We start from the raw sequence: 24,906 nt of genomic DNA on the forward strand, positions 1-24,906 counted from the left end.
TCAGTGAGGCTCGTGCACCACAGTCAGAACAAGATATTTAAATCCAATTTTCTCCCTTTTCACCTTTGGGGGAAACCAGAATTTAAAATGCTATTACTTTAATTTCAGTTCAGAAAAATCCTTAGTTTTCAGAACTATATATAGCAGAAAATGTCGGCATTTGACCATGTGATGGTTTTCCCAGGCCACTAGATAATTTCCTCTGATTGAGGAAACACTTCAATAAACAGTCAGGAAATGATCAACATTAGGCCACAATGTTTATTCAGTAGTGTTGTTTCAACTTACAATACTGTCTGCATTTTGTAAGACTAAAAAAGGTTACCATTACAGTCAGCTGTGCTTACACGATACCAGTTGCTCTGGCCACTCTGATGTACACACTGCCTTCAGCCGATACACACACAAGCACATTTCCAAATGATAGGCACTTTGAAGGTTTAAAACGTTTTGTGAATATACATTTATATATTTTATTCTATATAGTTTTTATATGTGAATAAGCATTTGGACTCATCTTTAAAAAGTCTAAAGGATTAAAAAAAAAAATATGAAAAAGTCACAATAAAATGTGAAAACTCAAAGGTGACCAAGGGAATATGATACCACAATATAAGAATCCTTTACTTCTTTTTTGCAGTAACTTTCTGTGTTCATGTCCAGCTAAGACGGATCATGTCAGAGGGGTTGTCACTACATGGGGTTGGAAATAGGAAGCTAAACCCATGAATGTGTGGAGTTCAGTATGCAGTGTGTGACATGTTCGGAAACAGGGGCCTCTTCATTCTGCTTTCCTTTTCAGTACGACTTCATGACCTGCCGAATTCATACAGACTTCCAGAGGGGGGGAAAACCACTGAGAAGGAACTTCCTGGACTCGTTATCATTTTAGATGGGCACCAGACCATTAATAGGAGCAGTTCTCCTCTTCTAAGTATAGCTTCTAACACAAAAGGAAACTGATTAGATCAAAACTGTTTGGCGTGGATCACTCTAGAGACAAAATGCATGCCTTTATCAGAAGCACCAAAACGTTGGCAAAAAGCCACCCGTGTGTCTTGGGGTCAGCCGAGCCAAGCTCAAAAGCCAAAGGCATCACACTCAAGAGAGAGGAACAAACAGATCAGGGGCAGCAGATTCAACCATTCAGATTAAAGCGAAAGCCAAAGAACATGAGCTTATGCGTAAATGCACCAGTCATGTTTAAATAGGATTTTCTGAAACACCAGTATGTCACTTCCTTCTAATCACTAATATAAACTCACAGATATGAATGATGTCAATGCCAAAAACAATCAGGTCCCACCGGAATGGATTCCAAGGCAAATTCATAGTGGATCCAGGCTTTACAGTTGGGAGTCATCATAAACGAAACTGAAATTAGCGTCCAAACACTGTGCAGTGGCGCCAGGAGAAAAATGAGGGGGATTTTCTCTTAAATAATAAAGCTATATGTGGGTAGATTTTGCTCTACATGTACTGTCACCTATCACCTTTACGTCCAATTACTGACCGAACCACAAGCGATATTACATATGAAGCTAGAGCTACACCAAAAGAAAAACAAAGTAACACAAAATTCCATTGAAAATTGACCAGGTGGACAAAAAAAAACAAAAAAAAAACAGGGAGAACATTTACACTGAAGGATAAATGTTAATCCAGAGACAAAAGAGCTCCATGAGAAGTAAAGAAAGGCATTTTTCAACACCAGAGAAAAAGATAAGTTAATGAAATACACCTTTAACATCAACATTAGACATGCTAGGACAAAATAATGCTGAAAAAGAAAGCAGGACCGATACAGAACAATTCTATTCAAATTGTTTCCACTTAAATTTTTTTTTCTTTACAAATACATACTGCTACAGTTAAAAAGTAGTCAGCGACTAAAAACAGCTCCTTTGACAGAAGACAGATGAAAATTCTTCACCTTTACAGATTGTGTGTGTGTGTTTTTTTTTGTCTTTTCATCCTTTTCAAATAATACACAATAAAAGTTTAAATACACTGAGATTTACCATAATTGCTTGTTTTTTTTCCATTAAAAAAAAAAGAAAGAAAGGTCTGAATTACAATACTCTATGCAAAAGCTTTCTTTATGTTACTTATGTTCCTCAGTTGTTGTCTTAGTTTTGATCTTTACTTGAACGTGTTTGTCGTCGTCAGCGATATGGGACCGTCATTGCTGTCACTGATGAAGTTTAGCTTACGAGACAGTTGTGGAAAGGGAGTCTATGCATAAAACTCCTTGGTAGGAGCCTTCTGATACACTGCTCCAGAGGGTTTCCTCTCACCAAGATCATAGCTGCCTTCATCCTTCTTCCTCATGCGGTACACCAAAAGGAGGATGAGGAAGATGGCAAAGAGAAATCCAATAACTCCACCTGCAATGACAGCTGAAAGGAAAGAAATAAAGGAGAGGTTAAAGGCAGCTCTGTGTGTGTCCTCACCAGCATTAATGGCAGTGACAATCATCTGCGTACGAGTTGTACATTGAGGCTCTGGCTTTCTAAATTCTACAGTTCATAAAAAGCAGGCTATGCTCTTCCTCAGTTAAGCCTCACTTAATTGCCTAATTAAATAAAAAGAGCTCTTCAGCTCCTTTTGAAAAGAAGGAACAAAAGAAAGGTGGGAGGATGTAGGAAGCTGTCTGTCCACCCACACTGCAAAACCTCTCTGGTGCAGCATATTACCCAGACAGAGCAGAGTTAACTTGCTTTTAATATTTCCCCTCTGGAGGTAAACTTCATGGAATTGTTCAGTTATTTGAAGGCAGTGCTGCATGCTTTTTTCCTCTATTCTGGATTCTGGGGTGGGGGTGGTGGAAAGGCATAGGAGGCATCATAGAAGAGATTGAACTGTCAGAGTTGTAAGGTTCTAGCTGGTATTTAATAATGAGTTAACCACATAAACGTCATCTATCCGCCAGCCAATCATCATGCAGGATGAATGCACCACGTTCTATTCATATTCTAACAAAGAACAACAATAAGTAACATTTAGCTCTAGATGTTCTACATATGCTCCATGAGCATAATAAAATTAAGTGCATACAATTGGTGACAGTTCTCCTGCACTTCCTGGTTTGACAATGTATAATCGTGCTGGCACATTAAAACATCTGCAGCACAGCTGGAAAGCTAATATTACAACTAAGGTCCCATAACATTAGCATTAAATATTACTGACATTAGCTAGTTACATGCAGTGTGCTTAATAAACTGAACTTTACAGTGGCAGCTAGCAATTTAAATATTGTTAAATGTTTTACAATGAAATTTCAAGGTAAAATATCTTGTTTAGAAACTACTTCAGGTGTTAAAAAGTGAAATATCTTCTTTCTTAGAAATTTGGAGAATACATTCACATATGATCATAATGTGGTCATAACAAGCTTAAAAATCTTTCTCTGCTGAGTTTATCAGCATTAGAGATTAAGAGATTGCTTAATAAAAAAACAGGCAGATAGAACCTTATAAAAACAAACAGCACATTATAACAGGTTCTATAAGTATTTTGCTAGTGTTCAAAATTTCCATTCTAACTGTCTCCTAATTATGATAATGTACATTTGAAGTAACCTTAAAGTGTAAGCCTTGTAGAGCTGTAAATGTAGATTTCAGTCCCACACACTTTTGCAAGCTGGAATGTAAAATCTTATCCTAAAACAGCTCTTCACCCAGATAGAGCCTTACAACACTAAGGCCACTAACTGTAAACTCTTTTAGTGTAGGATTGTAGCAATACTTCTTGTACTAATATTACCCAAAAAGCACAAAAGATGGATTTGATTTTTTTCTGTCATTGAATTTCAGCCAATGATGTTAGTTAGTCAAGACAAAGTAAGTGGTTTCATACTGTAAACATCTTAACTTAAAAAAATGTACACCACGGATCACACAGGATTTAACACGGAAGCCCAAACTAAAGAGGCTCACAACCAAAATGGCCCCCATACATACCTGCCAGAACCTCTGTCCTCTGGAAGAGGTTTTCTGAGTGCACTTCGTAGGGCTCTACGGGAGAGCGAGGAGAGCTGGTGGTGCCGGCGCCTGGATTTCTGCGCACATCCTTCGTGACGGGAACCGGGGGCTGAAAAGAGAGGAGAGGAACTGGCATAAGAATGTAACACAATGGCAGCAATCACAAATCAAGCAATCACAATGGACTGTTTTCACTGTCCAGTGTACACTGTGACACAGAAATGTACTTATATACCGTATATTTGGTTACACATCATCCAATATTTGTCCCAGCAGACCAATTATACATGAAGAATAATTCACAAAGAAGGCTTACAGCATTCACGTTCTAATATAATAGACATTTATAAATAGTTCAATAAAGCTTCAGTGCATACATTCTTCTTCTAATGATTTTTCTAATGAATAATTCACACACAGCCTGCTGGTTGGTTTAATTCAACCCAGCAGGCTAATGTTTTTTTTTCTCCATTTGATTACAATTCCAGGGTATTATCCTGCAATAAGTTAATACCTCCAAAAGGTGTGATGTGCCGCGGAAGCACCTACACACGCTGCTGCCATTACACGCCCATGTTAATGTGACCTTTAATATGGGCTCCATGTGGAACAAAGTTCAGCAAGATTGAGACACGCATGAAGTCCATTTCTCTATTTCCATTTCTGTCACGTGCTGTGCATGGCACAGGCATAGTTCTTAGCTAGAAACACTACAATAAAATATGATCCTTCATATTAATAGGAACTTTATTAGGAACACCTGTACACCTGCACATTCATGCATTTATTTAATCAGCCAATCATGTGGCAGCAACACAATGCAAAAATATCATGCAGGTAAAGGTCAAGAGTTTCAGTTAATGTTCATATCAAACAACAGAATGAAGAAAAAGTGTGATCTGTGTGACTTTGATCGTGGCATGGGTATTGGTACCAGATGGGCTGGTTTGAGTATTTCAGAAACTGCTAATCATCTGGGATTTTCCCACAGAACTGTCTCTAGAGTTTATACAGAATGGTGCAGAAAAAAAAAAAAAAAAAAAACACTGAGTGAGCGACAGTTCTGTGAGTGGAAACGCCTGTTTGATAACAGAGGTCAGTTATCAACTTTAGTCCTACTGTATCCGGGTATCAGTTAAAATATAATAGAGAAGTATTTGGAGTTTTTTTTAGCCTTGTTTATGTTTGTTTTATAGCTTATGAAATTTGTTCAATGGAAAGATTAAGTTACATACAATAAAAAATATAATACTCACAAAATTGTCATTCATCTATTGACATGTATGTGTATGTATTTATAGGGTTATGAGTGGAAGTACACACAGTATTAGACACAATTCTATATGAAATGGTACATCTAAAAGGAAAAGTATGCAGCCCAAAACGCAGTATTTAAAACCTAAAAAGCGGCCTACTAGCAAAAAACGCTCCAGCTTTAAACCTACCTCTGTCCTGACAGGCTGTCTAGGCAGTTCTCTTGTGTGGTCCCAGTCCCGGGCTGTGAAAGTCTCCACTCTGGGTGTGAAGTCTTTGGTGCTGTCCTGTGTAGGCTTAGCTTTGGGTGCTATGAATAGCGTGTTTACTGTAACCATCACCTCCTCTTCCTCACCAGCACCTGAAAGGAGCACCAAAATCAATCACACAAAAGCAGAACAGTCCAGAGAGCCAAGAGCTAAGCCTTGTAATGGATTCTAGGAAAACAACAACCATTGGAGGTGAAGATGTCTTACCTGAGCCTGATCCAGAGCTGAAGTCATCATCATCTTCAGGGTATCCTCCAGACCCCGTTTCCTCGAGGTATAGATCATCTGTGGACGATGAAGACTTTGCAGCCATGACCAATATCTACAGGGGAGAAATAGTGCAAATAAGTACCAATAGTTTAATGAATATTTGTCCAGAAACGTAACACCCTGTCCCACAGCTTGAGGATTAAGCCTGCTGGAGCGCTTCCTAAACAGATGTTCGAGGATTTCAAATGGTCCGTTTGCTTCCCTAGTTTGGTTTGTTTGAGCAGATGTGATGTGAAATTTAGATGTAGTATCAGAATGGGACCAAAGGATTTGGCTTAAGCAATGCAACACAAATACATGACATGCTAAGCAGATCATGTTGTGTTAGCAATGCTAGTTGGAGTGCACTCCTGCTCAGCAACATGAATCATGGCATTAATGAGTTTTAGTGCTCGCTGGTTATTTGGTGTGACCAGTACATATGCCGTCTTGTCGAAACAAAGCTGGTACTAATGGGCAATTACAAAACTGCAACAATGAAAACTAACACAACTTGAGCTTGGTATTAGAACAAACTGCTAATCAAACTAAGTTACAAGTTGTCAACTAGTAGACCGCGGTCCAGATGTGGACCCAGCAAAGTATTTCAGCGAACTGAGCACGTGGAAAAATTACTCTATTGCAAATTATCTAAATCACATGCATTTATGTAAATGTTTTAAGCTGAAAGCAGCTCATCAGATCAGAGACTAGCTAGGGTTTTCACAGACTTTCATAGACTTTTCTTTTCATTTACCTTCTCTAGCCAGAACCAACAGTTGTCTTGTTTAAAAAAAAAAAAAAAAAAAAGCATAACGTTTAAAGACAAATGGACAAAGAAGCATGTGTTGAATCTCCCCATGTCAAATTGTCATCTGTTTAGAGTCTTTGGCACTAGTCAAAAGTGGTAACATGATGCCATGATGAACCACTTTGAATTCTCTTATTTGTAGCCATGAAGTAATCATTAATGGTTATAAATTAAAAGGTCGTTGGCTGTCATCCTTCAGTCATGTTAGCAGGTTATCTGTTGGAAAGGAATTTTATGTAGCTAGACTTTTATAAATTTTAGTTGAATACTCTTGCTCTAAAAGATGCTTTCTATGGCATCAGAGTAAACTGATATGTAAAACCTACAGTATGATTTGACATTCAATCTGTGACATTGTGTCCATTCCCTAATCGCTACTGGAGCTTGAAAAGTGCTATTTCAGTCATAGCACGTACTGCTCCATGCCTCTGCTTATCTATGAAAGTCTGCTTGCCGATAAGAGGCTTTGTTCTCTCCACTACATGCTGCAGTGCAGATTGCACCTGTGCTGGAAAGGCTTCCTGGTGGGACGCGTCACCGGTTTATGGCACAGGCAGCAGCAGCGCCACATGTTCACTCTCAAATTAGAGGAGTCATGCCCCCACCCCCCTCCTTATCCCCTGGCAACCACCCTGGGAGGAATGACTTGTTTGTCTTCCATTGCTACAAGTGTCCTATTGAAACTTCAGGAACTAGCTGGAGCTTTGTCAATACAAGACAATAAACCTGCATAATAAAAACTGTATAATAACACTGGACCCAAAAACTTTAAACACATAGTTCACATGAATCCAAACACAACTTAATGAAAGATGGGCATTTTTTTTGATGTTCATATATGTGTGCTTTATGGGAGTAGGCCATGTCTTGTTTATATGCAGGGTTGCTCAAAGAAGAATCAGCGGTGTGTCTTTGTGTGTTGTGGGATAGCTTCTCAGACACCATGACAACCTCAGTTCACTGCCAACCTTACCAAGTCTCGGATCATTCAGTCAGCCTCTCCATACTGATGGGGCTTTACACACAGGGCACACAAATACAGCCATCCCTGAGGTTTACGTTCCTGTTCTGAGTGTTTGCTTGTTCATGAAATCATCTCATATAATGTCTGAAAGTCCATAAACAGAGAAATAAGACTTAAAACACAAACGCTTTTTAATGTGAACGTGTGTATTTGAAGTCAAGCAAAGAATTCAAAGACACTAACAAAAAGGCAGGGATGAAACTACAGAGCAATAATAGATTCATTCAAAACGCAGTGCTAACTACTTAAAGAATGCTACTCAAGCTTGGAATAATCAAAGGAGAAATTGATCCAAGCAACTTAACTTCTTCATCCCTCGCCAAGCAATTCTGCAATCAACACTATACATGTGAATCAAAACAATACAGCACATAAGGAATTCCATCCAAATCAACAAAGCCCTGGCGATTATTATGTAGGCCACACACAAACCCACACAAGCACTGTAGCATGTGCCTTGTTGATACAAAGGTTGTAGAGCAGCTTTGTCTTTGTCGTATAAATGTGCCCGCTTGCAAGGCACTGAGCACTATTCACAATAGGCAAAAGGGCAAGACGGAATTCCTGAAAATACACTCCCTCCCAAGCCCTGTTGAGGACAAGACCATTGACATGACTTCAAAGAACTTCTGCACCACTGATCTGAAACCTGTAGAATAGGGTTCACACGTACAGTGCAGATCTGACCACAAAACCGGCTGCTTGGGCTCGTTCACTTTGAAATGGAACGTACTGAAGTTGACAACCTATCATGCAACAAAGCACTGCTTTCTAAACCTATCTGCTGGTTCCCTTTGATCTACAGTACTGCACTCTTTTGCAAAAACCACTCTCCCATCCCCCATCACGTGTGCGTCTACTCCCACACACACACACACACACACACACACATTAAACTCCCAAACAGCCTGACTAACAAACCTCAATGCCCACCCACTCGTCCAACAAAACATTATTAGAGGTAAATGACCAAGCTGTCCTTGTGAACATCAGTGATTTCTTATGGGTGACTTCTTTTCAGCGTGCTTCTACGTCCATCAGTGCGAAAGCCTGTTGGATGGTCTAACAAGCCTCAGAAAGAGACAAAGTCTGACAAGTCCTCTGTAACAAGAGACCTTATGACTTTGTGGCCCCTTATAAATAGGCAGCCTCAATAGTTATTTACATCTGTGTGTAACAAGCAGCGAGCCAGATGGAGGCTTACATCTTTCCACAGATGCACACACAGAAGCAAAGGATGGATTATGGAGAAAAGAGAAACAACAATGTGACAGGAAATGGAAAAAAGACAGACAGAGAGAGGAAGGGAGAGGAGGGAACAACACAGGGAGCATGCAGAGGAGTGAGAGAGATTACTTCTGTTGCCTGCAGGTTACTTCACTAAAAGCCTGTCAAACTGCACATTCATGCCTAGCAACCTTTGAAAGACTAGAAAGGGTCCCTCGGTGCAGTGTGTGGTTAGCTGTAAGTCATGTTATTACTCAAGCAGGCAGCAGATGGGATGGCAAGGAGGGGAGATGGGGAATCGGGCTTGTATTCTTTCCACCCGGACTCATCTTTCACCTTAAAGGGAGATTCTGGCACAATCTTATATTCATCACATCCATCAGTCTTTGGATAATACAATGCAAATACATAATACTGTACATGAACCTCTCACTTCCTTTCACATTAACCAGTGTGGCTGCTAGCAAAGGAAAACAAAAAATTTAACATCTAAACAAATATCCATCCCGAAAGCAGTTGTAGTCCTTCAAAACTGACTTCCACCTCTGAGATGCACAATTAGCAAGTCTCATAAATCTGCACCAGCAACACAGTGTGATACCCTTTGTACACTTTTCTGGCAAGAAGATCTAAATCTTGAAGGTTGACACATGCATGAGTCTACGCACTTCTTTATGCTGAGTTTCAGGAGGAACACTGCGAAACACAGTGAACTTTTCGGCGCAAGAAGTAGTCACTCGAACGAAAAAGTCCACGTAATCCCACCTTTAAAAGTTGAAGAGTTTTGTTTGAATCAGTTAATGGCGCGTGTCTGACGACAGCCTACAAGAAGGTCTGTGGTTGGCCATCTGCCATGTAAGAACTGCCTCATTCTGTGAAAGCAGGAAGTTCTTGGCGAAGTTTATTGACAAAACTGGCTTACCCATGTATTAACGGTTACATTTTGGCCAGAGATCCTTTAAATACATTCTTATTATGATGGAAAAAGGAAACTTAACTTCCTGGAAATGTTTCAATAGATGTGTCTTCAGTTTTTCTTATTCCACTAGCCTCTATTTTGTTCAGCCAGCATACAATTTCAAAACCTCACTCAGTTGAAAGAGATTTCTGGGGAGACAGCTCAGACTGCTTTGCCTCTCCGCTGAGCTTGTACTGAAACATCTAAGTTTATCTATGAAGCCGCAGAGGAAAAGATCTATACTGTAAGCAATACTGATCCCTCAGTCACTGGTAGAACCTCTTCCATTCCATAAGTCAGCAGCAAAATTATTAGGTCAGCTTTATCACCTCTGAAGAGGAAAACCGCTGACCATAGCTTTCCTGTCTCTGCACTGTGCAGAAGGGAAAAGGAAGAGTGATACTGTGTAATGGATAGGAGTCTACCTCTAGAGAGGCACCGCAAATGCACCTGGCGATATCCATTTTACACAGCACCTAATGCTTGACCTGTGATTTACTGGTCAGCTATATTCTGCACAAACAGGCCGAACTGAGTGATACAGACAAAACGTGAGTGGTTTTCAAGAAATGGAAGATGCTTATGGAAAACATTTTGAGGTTAAAAAATTGGTTCCAGCAGTAAAGCCTGAAAAAAAAGAAGAATGGGTGGTATGATTTCTACATTCTCCCAAGCCTGAGATTTTATGGCACTGCTGGGGATCATAATCAGGAACTAATTAATAGTCTTTCAGAGAGGCGAGGGAAGAGGGAGGAGTGGGGGCTCCTGGAGGAAGCAAACACAAATCAAAGTCAAGACCAAACCAGAGAGGCCTGGATATGGTCCAGCACGTGGGTGGGGTAAAATGTTTGTGAAATTATATCATTCATGGACCAAGATTAGACTAATCTGCAAATCAGAAATTTGTTCATCTGCACAGGAGCATGCTCAGTCAGGCACGTGAAACCACACGAAGGAGCTGGTTTAGACAGATCAAAGCAATTACTTAAACGCCTCACTATCCACTTTGCAGAATGGCTGAGTTCTAATCTCTCATGTGAAATCTTGGAATCAATGGACATATCCAGTTCTGAGGAATACTGCAGAGTGAGGTGAAGCCTGAAGGTATAAGTGGAGTGAAAGTCTCTGATCATTCTTGGCAGGACTTCACGCAAGGTCTCTGCGGCCCTCATATGGTTCCAAGAGTTTAGGAAAGCACTATGAGCAGGGAGGCCCAGAATGTACATCGATCCAGCAGATAATATTTCAAAACACACGTAAACCATTACCATGCGTCACAGCTTGAGCCATGCTAAACCTTTCTGTGATGAGTTATGGGAACCTGCTAAATCTGCATTCACATTCATCTTCATGATTTAACAGTAAGAGGAAGACTTATAACCAGCAGACCATGCCAGAAGCACAGCCCAACTACAGAATAAATATACTAATGTTGATATATTTCCATTCGTAAGCTATATGGACAAAAGTTTGTGGACACCTGACCATCAAACCCATATGGGGTTCTTTCCTAAACTGTTGCCACAAAGTTAGAAGCACACAATTGTATAGAATGTCTTTTTATGCTGTAGCATTACAATTTTCCTTCACTGGAACTAAGAGGCCCAAACCTGTTCCAGCATGACAATGCGCCATGTACAAAGCGAGTTCTATGAAGACATGGTTTGGCGAGATTGGAGTGGAAGAACTCGAGTGTCCTGCACAGAGCCTTGACCTCAACCCCACTGAACACCTTTGGGATGAACTGGAATGCAGACTGCACCCCAGGCCTCTTCGCCTAACGTCAGTGCCTGATCTTGCTAATGCTCTTGTGGCCGAATGAACAAAAATTCCCACAGCCACGCTCCAAAATCTAGTGGAAAACCTTCCCAGAAGAGTGGAGGTTATTATAACAAAAAAGGGGGGCTAAATGTCGAATGGGACGTTCAAAAAGCACAAATGAATGTGATGGTCAGATGTCTACAAAGCTTTAGCCTAAAAGTGTATCTCAAAGATCAGGCAAGCGCTACCTTACGCTAAACGGTCGTTATGCATTTTTGACTTCACACAGTAAAAATGGTAAAGTGTATGAGTCTGCCATATCATCCACATGTAAGCTAATGAGTTTAGGCCTTGCTGTACAGAATTAGTTTAATAGTTGAAAATCTCCTTAGAAAGTATTCTAAGTGTTGGTACATGTGGCCAAGAATCTCTGAAAGAATGGTAATAGTAAATATTAAACTGATAATGGACACATCGCTTATTCATTGCTATTCACAATAGGTATCGCTACTGTAATAACACATCAGTGTGTTTTAGGTTCTGAACTACTTTAATCAGCTTGTGATAACAGAAGTCTCACATCATAGAGGGTGAAACTGAGAACCTCACTCCTCCATGGTCTTCTTAGAAAAACGGCTCCCACTTAATTAAATTCACATAAAAATCCTCAAAAATAAGTATATCTAAAGCGTGCCTTGAACCTCAAATCAAATCAATGGAAAATCCCAGTCAAACAAATTCACTTTACTTTACTTTGAGGCAGCAACGGGGCAAAAAAGAGTTTGTTTTTTAACCCCAGCTGTTGGCACGCCATCAGACAACACATACTGCCACAATGACTTCCTCTTTCCAGTATTGCTTCCTCAGAGGAAGACTTTCAATTTCATGGTTTCCAGTCCAAACAACAATATGCCCCAAATGCACAATAAGCCCTAGACTATCTATCCCAGCAGATCAATCAATAACGTCATGATATAAAACACAAACAGCTGGATACACTCAGTACTGTAGAGTCCAGTTCACCGTCTATCCTGTCTAACCCAGACCTGCATTTCCTGCTACTTATTCAAATCCATAAGCAGTATCTGTTCTTAAGGTTGACCTAATTGCAAAAACAATTACACCATGAAGCCCATTTCTTATTTATCTAATTATACTCACTAAAAATATTTAAGGGAATGTTAGTGGTTTTTCAGGGCTGGCTTATCAAATGCTTCACAGATACAGTACAACGAATGCGCTTCAAAATGATTTATGCTTTGAGAGGTTTTTAATGAACACTGACCATTTTTATCCACAGCACTTACAGATATTATACATTCTGAATTTTAATGTGATTTCAGCCCAAAGGGCAAAGACAGTTCAGCACAGAATTTTAACCATGAATAATAAAAGTGGCAAAAATTTCTTTTTAAGAGAAACACCACCAATAGCTGTTTATTAACTATTTTAAATTCACCACGCCCATACTAGATAGCAGCGGTAAGTGGCGAAAGGTTTTTGTAATCTATTAAACAGTGAGTATCATTTTGCTCTGACATCCCTTTGTGCTCCACTGGGTTTGGAGTCAGAATTCAGTATGTTTTTGATGAATGTCTGCGCTCAGTAGAATGGATTTCACACTTCTCTGACTGAAGGTTAAAAAAACGTGTATACTTGAATAGGTATAAGTACTTAAAGTAGTCATTACTTCATGCATGTAATGTCTTATTTATCTGATTTTGAGAAGGATTTTTTTTGTAGTTCAAAGCCTTATGCAGTGTAATTCTATCCTGCTCTATCAGTGTATGCTTAATGTTTCGTGCTTTTGATAAAACTTTAATTCTGTTATCTGATTTGAACTAGGCTAGATCTATCTAAACTACTAATGATAATAGGTAGTACAAAGAAAGTTTGTGTAAACAGCTTGAGTAGTTTGGTCTTTCTCACATTTCACATCCATTCATGTTGATCCCTGCCTATTTTATGTAAAGAGTAATTACCTTTACGAACGTAATTATCTTCACCCTTCCAAAGCATAAAAGAAAACTACTGAGAGAACAACAGTGTCTATAGTAAAATAGTTACCTCTCACTCACTCATATACACACACACACACACACACCAAAATGGATTGTTGTAATTGTTACTACTATTATTTTGTCAGAATTGTGACTGCATTTGTGTTTCGTTTTATCTCTGTTGCACTTGGTGTTGGTTTTCACATTTGTATTAGTTTGTATTCTCCCTCTTTTGTGACCTCAGTACTTTCTGAAATATGTAATAACACTAAAGTCTAAAATAAATCTTAACTATCACCTTTACCACTGTTTCCCATCTGTCTTTTTAATAAGTTCCCTTATCATGTATTCTTATGGAACATACAGTATTACTGAATATATTTAGAAAGATGTACACAGCAATTAGCCAATCAATTTTAGAGTATTCTACCCAACCTTGAGAGTGTATCACTTTAAATTCGCTTTTGCCAGCACGCACTATCACACTCTGCATTTCATTTAAATTCACAACATTCTCACGAGGTGTCGAGGGTGTTTAACTAGCTAGCGTAACTGTGTCTTTACCGTACCGCCAAAGATATATAGCTCTAGACAGACGATGGGCACTTCACATCCACTAAACCACCGATTTTCTACAGAGAAAACCTTGTCTTCTTCATGTTTTCACAAAACTGCATCCAGAAAGAGCAACCTGTCTGTTGAATAGCTTTCAGATTTGCACCGAATCCACAGTGAGCATGCTTTGATGATGCCACACACCGTCCAACAAGTGTGTCATTCGTAATTACTAAATAATACTCCTAAACGCTCTGAGGACTGATTCTGGAATCGATTGGGGGAGGGGCTCATATTTGCAGGTTTGCGTTCACATAGAACATTTATTTCCGAATTGTTTGTGCAATTCCACACGTGCACGCAGGCTTCCAAAATATCAGGCACTAGGTTCATCCGTTTTTATTCTTATTTATTATTATTATTCTTTGGTACCAACTCTCAAGTGGTGAAGAACATTTTGTTGGATGCACGGCATGTCACTGTGCAGGTATACCTGAAAAGTAGGAACCGTTCTCGTATAAGGCCAGTGAGATTTCTTTTGCAATGCTCTGAATGCAAGCACTCAAACCACAAAGGTGAGCTAATTACAGTGCTCCAGTCCTCGAAAACGGCTTTCACACTTCACAAAAAGTACTAAACTCTCAGGGCAAATGGCTCCGAGTCCAGAAAACAACCTAAAACTGAATCTTCTAAAATGTACTCTCTCTAAAAGGAACTTCAGAGTTTTGCTTTTATTTATTTCTTTTAAAAAAGAATTTTCATAGTTGAGCAGTGAAAATTGAAAAGTAAACAATTGTGAGTTTGTCATCTGGTTAGCAAATTAAAACAGGACATAGCCAGCTGTTGCTAAGATCGAATGAAGGCTGGGTTGTGGAGTAGCTGCATTTTTTTTTTAATTGGCAGTTTGATGATCTCCATGCAGTAATCACAGATGAACACATCATGAAATCCTACTCATGTCTAAATTCAATAATCACATCTCCTATGGATTAGTGTTACTTAAAACTGGCAGATGAAGAGTCCTGAACTGCGGACTCATTACTGCATAAAGATGTCTAATTAACATAAGCTTTATAATCTATATACTTCATAAACACACAGTCATCAGCCCTAATAAAGCCATTGACAGGCACAACTTAGCTCACAGCGCTTTCAAGGATAGTTTTAATGGAACCCAGAGGACTGTTGTGATGGGGCTTTGCTCTCATATCTCCCTGGCTCCCTGTGGCTCCAAAGTGGATTATGGCCACCCTGTGATTTCTCGACCCAGTTAAACAGCTTTTGATTCACACAGAAAAGCCAAGAATTCTTTGTGTGCTGTGAAACATTATATGCTGGGAAATGGGCTTCACCCTCTGAGTCAAGATTTGAATAAAAATACTTAAAGATTTGGTGCAGCGCAGCAGGTCTGTCCAGTCAAGTTTAAACAGGGGCAGGAGGAGCGGATGTAAAAGTCGGTGGTGAGTTTGGAGGAACGCATGGATATGGTTTCAGAAAATTGCTTTCAGAAGCCTCAGATTCTAAAAGGCTCAAGTCAAAGATGGAAACAAGCTCAGTGTATAACAGTGACCAAAAAAGAGCAATTAGTTTTATCCTGAATAGGTTTTACTCATCAGAAACAGGAAAACTGGTTCCATTATAAATATACTGTATTCATATTGAAAACTGATATCTAAGCAGACGAGATAAACTACATGGAAAAATAAATGAAAGAGTAGTGGTTGGTAACAGAATACCTGTCTGTAGGTTTGAAGCACATTTTGAAACACTGATGATGTGTCAAGAGCATGGGTTGAAGCTATATCTTAAAAATAACCACTCCGAAAGTACAATTATATAAATCTCTATTATACTGCCAAGGAATCTACCATGGAATCTTTCCTATGCCTGGACACAGAATGGCTTTAAGGGCCAATTCTTCCAAATCTGCCTATAATGGAGCAAAAAGTGCCTGAGAAAAACACCTACTCACCTGTAACCCCAATAATACACTTACATTTATATTCATTCTGTTATCCAAAGCAACTTCCAAATGGGTGAGAACACAACTTGCTAAGCAACCCACCAATGACAGCTTGTAGGTGCTGGGATTTGAACTCACAACCCTCTAATCAGTAGGCCGAAGCTTAAACTACTGCTGCTACTGTTCACAATGGTATACGGTTAACACTTAAATGAACATTTATTACATTTCCTTCACACATTAACACTTTGCGTACCACAGCGCTCTAGAATTCTTGATTCAAAGTGTTGATTAATTTCCTATTAATTGATTCACTTCCATAAACAGATTTTTTTAATGTGTGTAATTGTTGATATAGTGACGCTTTCTGTTTACTTAGCATTTATGGAAGGAGTCTCCAGACACAGGAACGACTTCTGGACTGAGGAATTTGTAGGTTCTCTGCAACATGACAAGCTGCACTTTTTAGTCTCAATTCAAGAGAGGGTGTCAGGATGACTGATTCTTTGCTCCACAACATCATCTTTTGATTAATATTAAAAATTGTTAGTGGCAAATTGCTGGGGTGTACGAGGAAAGAAACACCTCGGGATGTGCTATTATAGGAAAATAATCAACCTCAGGGTGGCATCACACCAACGCATCTTTGATTCATTTTCCAATAACAGCACTCCCAGTTGCGTTGCATTCCTTACATAACTAATTCAAGACTCACTGCATGCTTTCTAGGACTGCAAACAAACCACACACAACTGGAAAAAGTAGCCACATAATTATGTGTGATTATTTTGTTCACCTGGTATGAACTTGACAAGACTCATAATACACAGTAAGCTGTATATAACATAATTATCTAAGTTTGTCTTATAATTTTTTTTTGTCATTTCATAAATCACACAAACGCTTCACATGACACACACAAAAGGGAACGCATAACTTCTTATTACCTTGGATGAGTGTCACACAACAAGCCAAGCCTTCTGTTGCAAATCTATTCGACAAAATCAAACCTGAACTCCTAAGTAACCATATCAAAGTAATATTATGGTACAGACACAGTTTCTCTATGGACATGAAAATTATGCGTCAGGGTTATGTGTCATGGGCAAACTTTAACTGTGTAAAAAATTAATGACCTGTAGCGCGATTAACAAGATCAAGCTGAAATTAACTTCTGCCAAGGCTAATTTATTTTCCAAATGATAGCAACCTCCTCTAAAATATCATATAGTATAACAAAGGACAAATCAGACAGCCATTTTAGATTCATTGACTCTGGAAGGACGTTTCTACAAAACACACATCTGGCCACACCAGAGCACGCTGCAGTGTTCTAGGTTTACTGCATACCTTTCAGGCTTACACCAACACAGTATATTGCCTGGACTGGAAATATAAGCTGAGGGGAGCATGTACATTCTCAGGAGACCAGTGAACAGGCAATGTGTGCACGGAGGTGCACATATTACAAAACCGTTAGTGAGGTTGTGTTACAAAAGCCTGTCATGTGCTGAGCTCAGAGCCTGAGAAAGTGTAACTCAACCAGACAGCCGATCCCAAACCCAGTTGGACAGTCCCGCTGGCTGGTATCTGGTACAGCTCGGACACTTTCACTGCTGCATGCTGTCGGTGTTTAAATGACATTCCCTACCGAAAGACTTGTCTCTAGTGTACATGCCAGATCTTTCTTGGATGAAGGAGAAAGAATCCAGCTGAAATTTCCTGCCAATGCTCTGAATAATAGCGGCTTTTTGCAAGAGTTTTACGCCAATTACTGTGTGACGCAAAGTGGAATATTGACGTTTAATAAGCGTAGGAGAATGTTTTACAACTGGGCAATGTAACGACGTCCAAACAAGCGCTAACAACACTCGCTGACTATGAAAGTGGTTATAAATGTACACAAGAGCCTTTAATAGCAAAAGGCTATTCTAGCAAATTGATCCATCAGGCCGCAGAAGAAAAGCAAACGTGAGTACACACATCCTAACTTCGACACATTCCCCAAAGTGCTCCAGGAACCCCCAGCTTTGCTCACGCTGCCCATGAGGATGAATGAACTCTTTCAGACCGCAGCGTGTCTGGAATTTCCTCCAGTGCTCTCTAAACACAGGTGGCACATGAGGAAGAAGTCAGCAGGAAGCTCATCCTTATAGCACATGTAATCACCCTGAACAGCACATGGACCAGCAGGCAACGCAGCTGGTTATGTATTTTGACTGCAAAGCTACATAAGGCCCAAGGCACTGGGAAATTAAAGAGGGAGGATTTACGGTTTCTAGGCAAAGGGGTTGAAAGATTACAATCAGTTCATTTCTTAGACAATAACTGAGAGAGCTCCAAACAGAATTAAGTAAACTCAAGCGTTATAATGTGAAAGAAAGCTTGTCTGAATCAAATGTGTCAGCTGGGACTTTTTATATGCCACGGCATATATACAGACAGCGCTGTGAGTAAATAGTTTACTACTCACTCAGACCTAATAGCCTCAGTAGCATGCAGAGGAAAGCACCGACAGCAGACCCCGTATCCAGACAGCCGCAGTGTGTCAATGATGTACATTGGGAGATAACCTTAGCGACAGTGTGACTAAGGTTCTCACAAAAAGACCTTCACATTATTCACTCTAAACAGGCAATACGTCCTCCAGCCTGCCCAGATGTAGATAGGTGAGGTCTCAGTCAGCATTAAGCCATGGCTTTATGCTCCAAAGCACCCCCTCGGGTTCTCTACTCGTGGGTCACTGATGTATAAATTAGCTGCCAGTTCAAAGTTTAATTTAATCCAGATTTCTGCTATTGCCCAAGTGCCTGTGGCATGCTTTGTCCAGTATCAGGCCTGGCCTTTTTTCCTCTCTATGACAGGAAACTCTTCTTAAGTGTCAGCTCATTAACCTCTCTGTGGTCGGTGGGGGCAGGCCATGAAAGAGTCTCAACCGGGCAAGGGGGTAAAGGCCAACAGACAACAATGCCACAATGGCCTTTTCAGAAAATTAAAAGAGAGCCTAGATCTGCTTCGGGCTGATTCTTAAACATGCCCTGGACCCCCCAGGGTAGTGTGAGAACCACAGAAACAGGCGACACCCTCAGGTTTTTCAGTGTCCAACTATTATTATGGTTACACTTTGTAAAGTCTTTGCACCAACATATGACATGTTTTACACAGACCTCAGTACATGATGACTGTACCTAATCTGGAGGAGTAATTGGGCCTCTATTTTTTTAGAGATAACAGTTTAGGGTAAATTGTTTCATATCCGTGAGTCAATCCTGTGAGTGCAATCCTCACAGCGATGGAACTAATGCGTGTCTTCCATTAAGAGGATTTGGCCTCTAAGGGGTCAGAAGGCTGTGGTATTTGGTGGGGGTTGGTCATTCGCACAGGAAGGCAAAAAAGTGATGGCTAGAAAAAAGGAATAAGACGAGTAGATGAAAGAAAGTATAAAAAGCAAGTGAAAACAATAAGAGGATAAAACGACAATGGAGTTTTCACATAACTGAGTTAAGAGGCAGGAGAGTAGCCATTAACCTCAAGGACTGGAGAAATAAAACACATCGGGGATGGGTGTCTAAACTGGTTTTGCAGTCAGAAGCGGAGGAACACTTTTGTGTTCCCGGGGCAGGTAGGAGAATCACAAAATAATAGCATAAAGGAGGTATGCAGGCCGCAGGCGAAAGCACCAGGTGGTGATTTGTGATCTCATTATGTGGGGCTTATCCACAATCTGCAGCGCTACTAAAAGATTTTCCGTTTGTGCACTAAAAGCACCAGGCTAACACCAATGAACAGCGTTAACCTGCAATATCTGTTCCAGGAACGGAAGGCATTATATCTCAGTCTTCATGGCATCTAAGCTTAGAATAGTCTGCGGTTAGAGCTCAAAATGGAGGATTTCATCATGAGCATAAAGACTGGTTGTACTTTTAGAAATGTGAAACGAGTGGTAACGTACAAAAATGAACTGTTGCAACACAGAACCAGACACAGCAGGAATCCTGTAGGCCTGTAACCCTTTCACACAGAGGCACGGCTACACTGGGGATTAGCAGTTTGGGAAGTGAGCAGGGGCATTGTGGCACAAGTTGGAGATTAGTCGGATTTCCTGGGGTTCACCAGCCAAATCAGGACACATACACAGGAGGATGGAGCAGTACCACAGAGGATGTCACTGGCCACTTCAATCGCCTGCGGAGTACATTCAAAGCATGTGGCCATAACTTAAATTCATTTTTTATGTTATGTAAATAATTCCAGCAAACAGAAATAGGTCACGTACCCAGAGCTTGCCTGTGCTTTAAATATTTCATGATGAAAAGCATGTCGCAGGATGCACCTCTTCCCAACAGGCCCCTGAAGCCGTGGATCAGAACAGAAAGCTCCTGCACCAAGGGGACCAACTTTACACTAAAGCATAAAAACAGCCCATTTTGTCCTTCATAACACACGAGATAAAGATCATTCATTAAATGTTCCTGTTAAAATCACTTTTCAAATGTCTCACAAACTGCACATGGTGTTTCGCCCTGCTCCATTTTCTCCCTGCTGTAATTATGAACAAATGTACGCAGTTCACAGGGTTGCAAGTTTCCTTTCCACCATCCCAGAATCTGTCATAAATCCACCCTGACCCATAGTGGGCTGAGACACTCTTGAGAAACTGGCTAACCGTATGTAGAATTCATACAGGATCATTCGGACTTGTCCAGGGAAGCATTGAAATCCTAGTCTGCCATGACAAACAAATCGGCTGCCATGATTTGTCATGTTCTTTTGATCAGCAGACAAATACAGACATTCGATGTGCGTCAGGCTACAGTCATGGAATGAGGTGTGTTTGGAACGAGTGCTTTTCAGTCCCAGATGATCTTACTGTGTGCCTGTATTTATTATAATGCAGGTCATGATGGGCCTTTATTCTCAAAGCGTCAAGACAAATAAATTAAATGAAATCAGTGCAACCATTCAGGACAATATGAACTTAACTGATTTTCCCAATGTATAAAATGATCCAAGCATGAAGGAATTTTTATTTGGATATATATTAAATATGGCTTGTCTTTAATATTATAGCAACATAGAAAAATGATAGAAAAATAATAGACATTGGCAAGAGTTTAGAAATAACATTTATCAAAAAAAAAAGGCTTTTGCTTCATGTACATTAAAGGTGATACATCATGCCATTACTTCACCTCTCTTGTTACTTCACAAGCCAACACAAGCATCAACTCCTACTTGCATGATAAAAAAAAAAGGAAAGAAATGATTAATCCAAATTCCTTAGCAGTGAGTATTTATTAATTAATATAACTGAAATGCTTAAGCTCTCAACAGTATACATTTTTCACCTTCATTTTAATTGGAGTGTGGTTTGTGCAAGGCAGCTCATTTTTACACCACGCTCCTTCACATCTAAAATAATAAGCAGCACATTCACAGTGGAAATACTTCTTGCTTCCCGAATAACCGTTACAGTAAAGAAAAAGACACAGAGAACTGCAGGGAACTGAGAGTAAAAGACAAAGCAATAAAGAGCCGCAATGCGGTGCTGAGCCTAGATATATCACAAGTGCTTGAACACGGCAATGTAAGAACTGTAGCGTGCATAGAAATCTTATCGAACCTGAAGGAAGTTAAACACTTGCTGGAATTTCAAACATGATTATGCATGTTCCGTCAACTAGTCTACTTCAATTAGGACCAGAATACACTAGCAAACCAAAACAAAATGACTAGCAATCAACGCCTCCTTTAAAAGTAACCCAAGAACCCAGAATCTCTCACCAAGATCTGCTTCGACTTAGACTAAATAGCACCATCCACCTTCCTCCTTTATGAAACTCTCCCCTGTTAAATGTTAATATTCTTTGGCATAGCCAAGACATGCTGCACAACAATATCCAATATCCATTTGTACTAAATAGGGCTCTGCAATATGATGATATAATATTAATATTGCAATAACATCACCATACTTTTTTTAGGATTATCATCATCAGATATCAATGCTCTTACAAATCTTTTTTTTTTTTTTTTTTTTTTTTTTTACTTCCTGTGCAAAGTAACTCACTGGACAGTTGCACCAATTACTTCATTTGTTCACATTTTTTCTTTGTTCTTTGTAAAAAAAAATCTCTGAACTTATAGTAGCCGTTGTTGGTGCTTTGTTAGCCAAACCTCAGCCAAATTATTGTGATTTATACCATACATCTTTTGAATGCTTGATGCTTGACCTTCTGATTGGTCAAAAGATGATTAATTTATGTAACAGCAATGCTAGTTCCTGCTGCAAGGCAAATCAAAGGTTTATATTAACGTACTCTTTCTTATATGTTATCATTTCTATAGTGACGACTTACACGAGGACTTTTATGGTGGACAGTCCACATGAACATATTAAAAGCACGTGTAATTGTTAATACGTTTTCTGTGAGGAGATGTTTATTTAGCATTTTTGGAAAAAAGTCTCCAGAGCTTTTTAACAGTTAGAGGCAAAGGGTCTTGTGGTTTCTCTGTAACAAGCTGCAGTTTTTGTCTTATTAACGGAACGACTGATTATAGCTGTTAAGTGACAAAATTAAATGCAACTTTGAATAGATCAAAAGTACAACATGTCGCTGTTTCATTTTATAAAATGCCATTGTTGACAAACTGCTGTGGAATAAGAGGACTAAAGCATTTCTGGACATGATGTTACTGGATAATAAGATTGTAATGGCTGTAATGGCTTCACACAACGCTGTTGTTGATTATTTTCCCATAACATCGTGTTCTCTCGTGTTTATTCCTTACAAATACTGTGTATTTTGTGATGATTTGTGATTACCATCATGCACCATTTTTTTTTAGAGGAAAGCCAAACAGTCTGTTTTTTTCCCATGGTGTATTCTGACTGTGCACCCTTTACAGATACTCAGAAGCCATATTCAAACACTACTATATTCATTTTTTCATCATCAAGTAGAGTAACCAGCACAGCAGTACACTTTAAAATAATTACAAAAAACTTTACGACATTACGGTTTTCAAACCTCCTAGCTTGCCGTCTCATGAAATCTGAAAAAAATAAATATATATATATATATATATATATATATATATATATATATATATATGCCTAGTAATTACTGTCTCCAAGGGATTTGGAACATTCTGTCAAATTTGCATCAGTGAGCAAAGAGGGAAAACAAAAATATCATCTGTGGATGACACTACCCTGTTCAGAGACCAATAATTCCCGCTCTGGATGACAGACCACATGCGGTGCTCAAAGAACTGCTCTAAAAGGAGTCTGTCATTTGTATCTGCATAAAAGAAAACACATTTGTGCCCCTCTAATGCTTCTCAATCCCCCAGTGTCTTTTAAACAGAGCAAAACGAAGGCCTGCAGGAGTTTACAGCAAGGAGATGAGAGTTAACACAGTGCGTTAGCTCAGATTAACTCCTGCTCTCAGAGCTGTCACATTAATGCGTCTGAGCATGTTAAAAACTGCACCGGCGGTTTGCGTGCTGTTTGACCCACGGTTATTAAAGATCAACAAAATCTCTCCTTCTGTCCAGTCTTTGAACAACTCCCCTTGTTGTCTCGCCCCTCTTTTATGTGAAATGTACCCTCTTGCTGCTTGATTAGGTAGTCACAGTTTAAATGCATTGGACATGGTGTCTGCTACCAGTGCTCTAGAAATCGATGCTTCACAGCAGCCGGCGAGACGGACTTTCAGTACTCTAAATTCTGCCAAAGAGAAAATTGTTTTTTTTTTTTTTTTTTTAATGAGAAACTAGACAAGAGCTCCACTCAACTTGAACTTTGAGAAACTCATGTCATAGGGAATGTCATATTTATTTACTCTCCATAGGGATCATAGGATTTCTTATACATTAGGATTTGGGATGATAAGATAATGTGTGTTCCATGAAACACAGCTGTATACCTTCTAATCATATGAACTCCAATTCTGTGTATTTCTAATCATCATAGATTCGAAGGATGAAATAAGGCGTAAGCTTGTAAAATACAGCAAGTGTGCAACCACTGGCATGCACGTGCATGCTGCCTAATCTGACTCCGCTTTAGCGATGTAGCCCGACCATAAAGCTGGAAAGAATGGAAATTACATTAACGTGCATTCTTCTGCTCCACAAAGCACAGTGGAGCTTTCAATAAGGCGTGTTTGAGAGATAATAAAGAGCGGTCGTGATTATGAGTGATTGCAGATGTGCTAAATGTACCGTGGCGTTTTCCGCAGCAATTTAAAGCACACAAAGGAAAAGTTCGCTGACCACATGGTGACACGTTTGTGCCAACATAGGATTGGGGCATTTACAATTATGGGATGTCAGCTTAATGCCTTGGTGGGACATGACAAAGTCAGCAAAGAAATTGCAGCTTGCGTTTGGGATGTTATGTAGACAGAATGGTGTCAGAGTCAAATTAAATGCACGCTGTAATCATTCCAGATTAGTTGAGGTTTCAGTCGTTTCATCATTCTAATCCATTTAGAGCAGCGTGGCAAAACTCAAAATGTCCGAGCCATGCATTTCTCTGATCTCCATATGGTATTTCGAATAAACAAACAACTCATCCAGGAAGCATGTCTCAGCATTTGTCACCATTCTGTAGGCTGAATTGTTTCACATCATGACTGCATTAACACACGGAGTGTCCTGTTGTTTCTCACCAAACAGCACAGAGCCCTCACGGTGAGGCGCTCAGATCCCTGACCTGTGCTGAAATGCAGAAAACAGAATGTTTAAAGGGTTCTACACTCTCCACACCTCCCTGACTTTAACTACTGTTTTCTACAAACATAATCCTCTAGGGGAGCATTCAGTTTGTTGTGTTAAGGCAT

At 39.7% G+C, this 24,906-nt stretch overlaps 1 protein-coding gene across 1 annotated transcript in view; it reads right to left on the reverse strand.

Moving 5' to 3' along the window:
* Positions 1-247: 247 nt before the first annotated feature.
* The window catches only part of sdc2 (syndecan 2), a 35,851-nt gene continuing 11,192 nt past the window's right edge, over positions 248-24,906 (reverse strand). Inside the window, exons 2-5 of the mRNA XM_034298603.2 lie at positions 5,717-5,831; positions 5,432-5,601; positions 3,966-4,095; positions 248-2,399 (exon numbers count right to left, since the gene is read on the reverse strand). Coding sequence (XP_034154494.1) covers positions 2,236-2,399; positions 3,966-4,095; positions 5,432-5,601; positions 5,717-5,831 — 579 coding nt within the window. The 3' untranslated portion in view covers positions 248-2,235. The remainder of the gene's footprint in view (positions 2,400-3,965; positions 4,096-5,431; positions 5,602-5,716; positions 5,832-24,906) is intronic.

This window comes from Pangasianodon hypophthalmus, chromosome 23, assembly GCF_027358585.1.
Source record: "Pangasianodon hypophthalmus isolate fPanHyp1 chromosome 23, fPanHyp1.pri, whole genome shotgun sequence".
NCBI lineage: Eukaryota > Metazoa > Chordata > Actinopteri > Siluriformes > Pangasiidae > Pangasianodon > Pangasianodon hypophthalmus.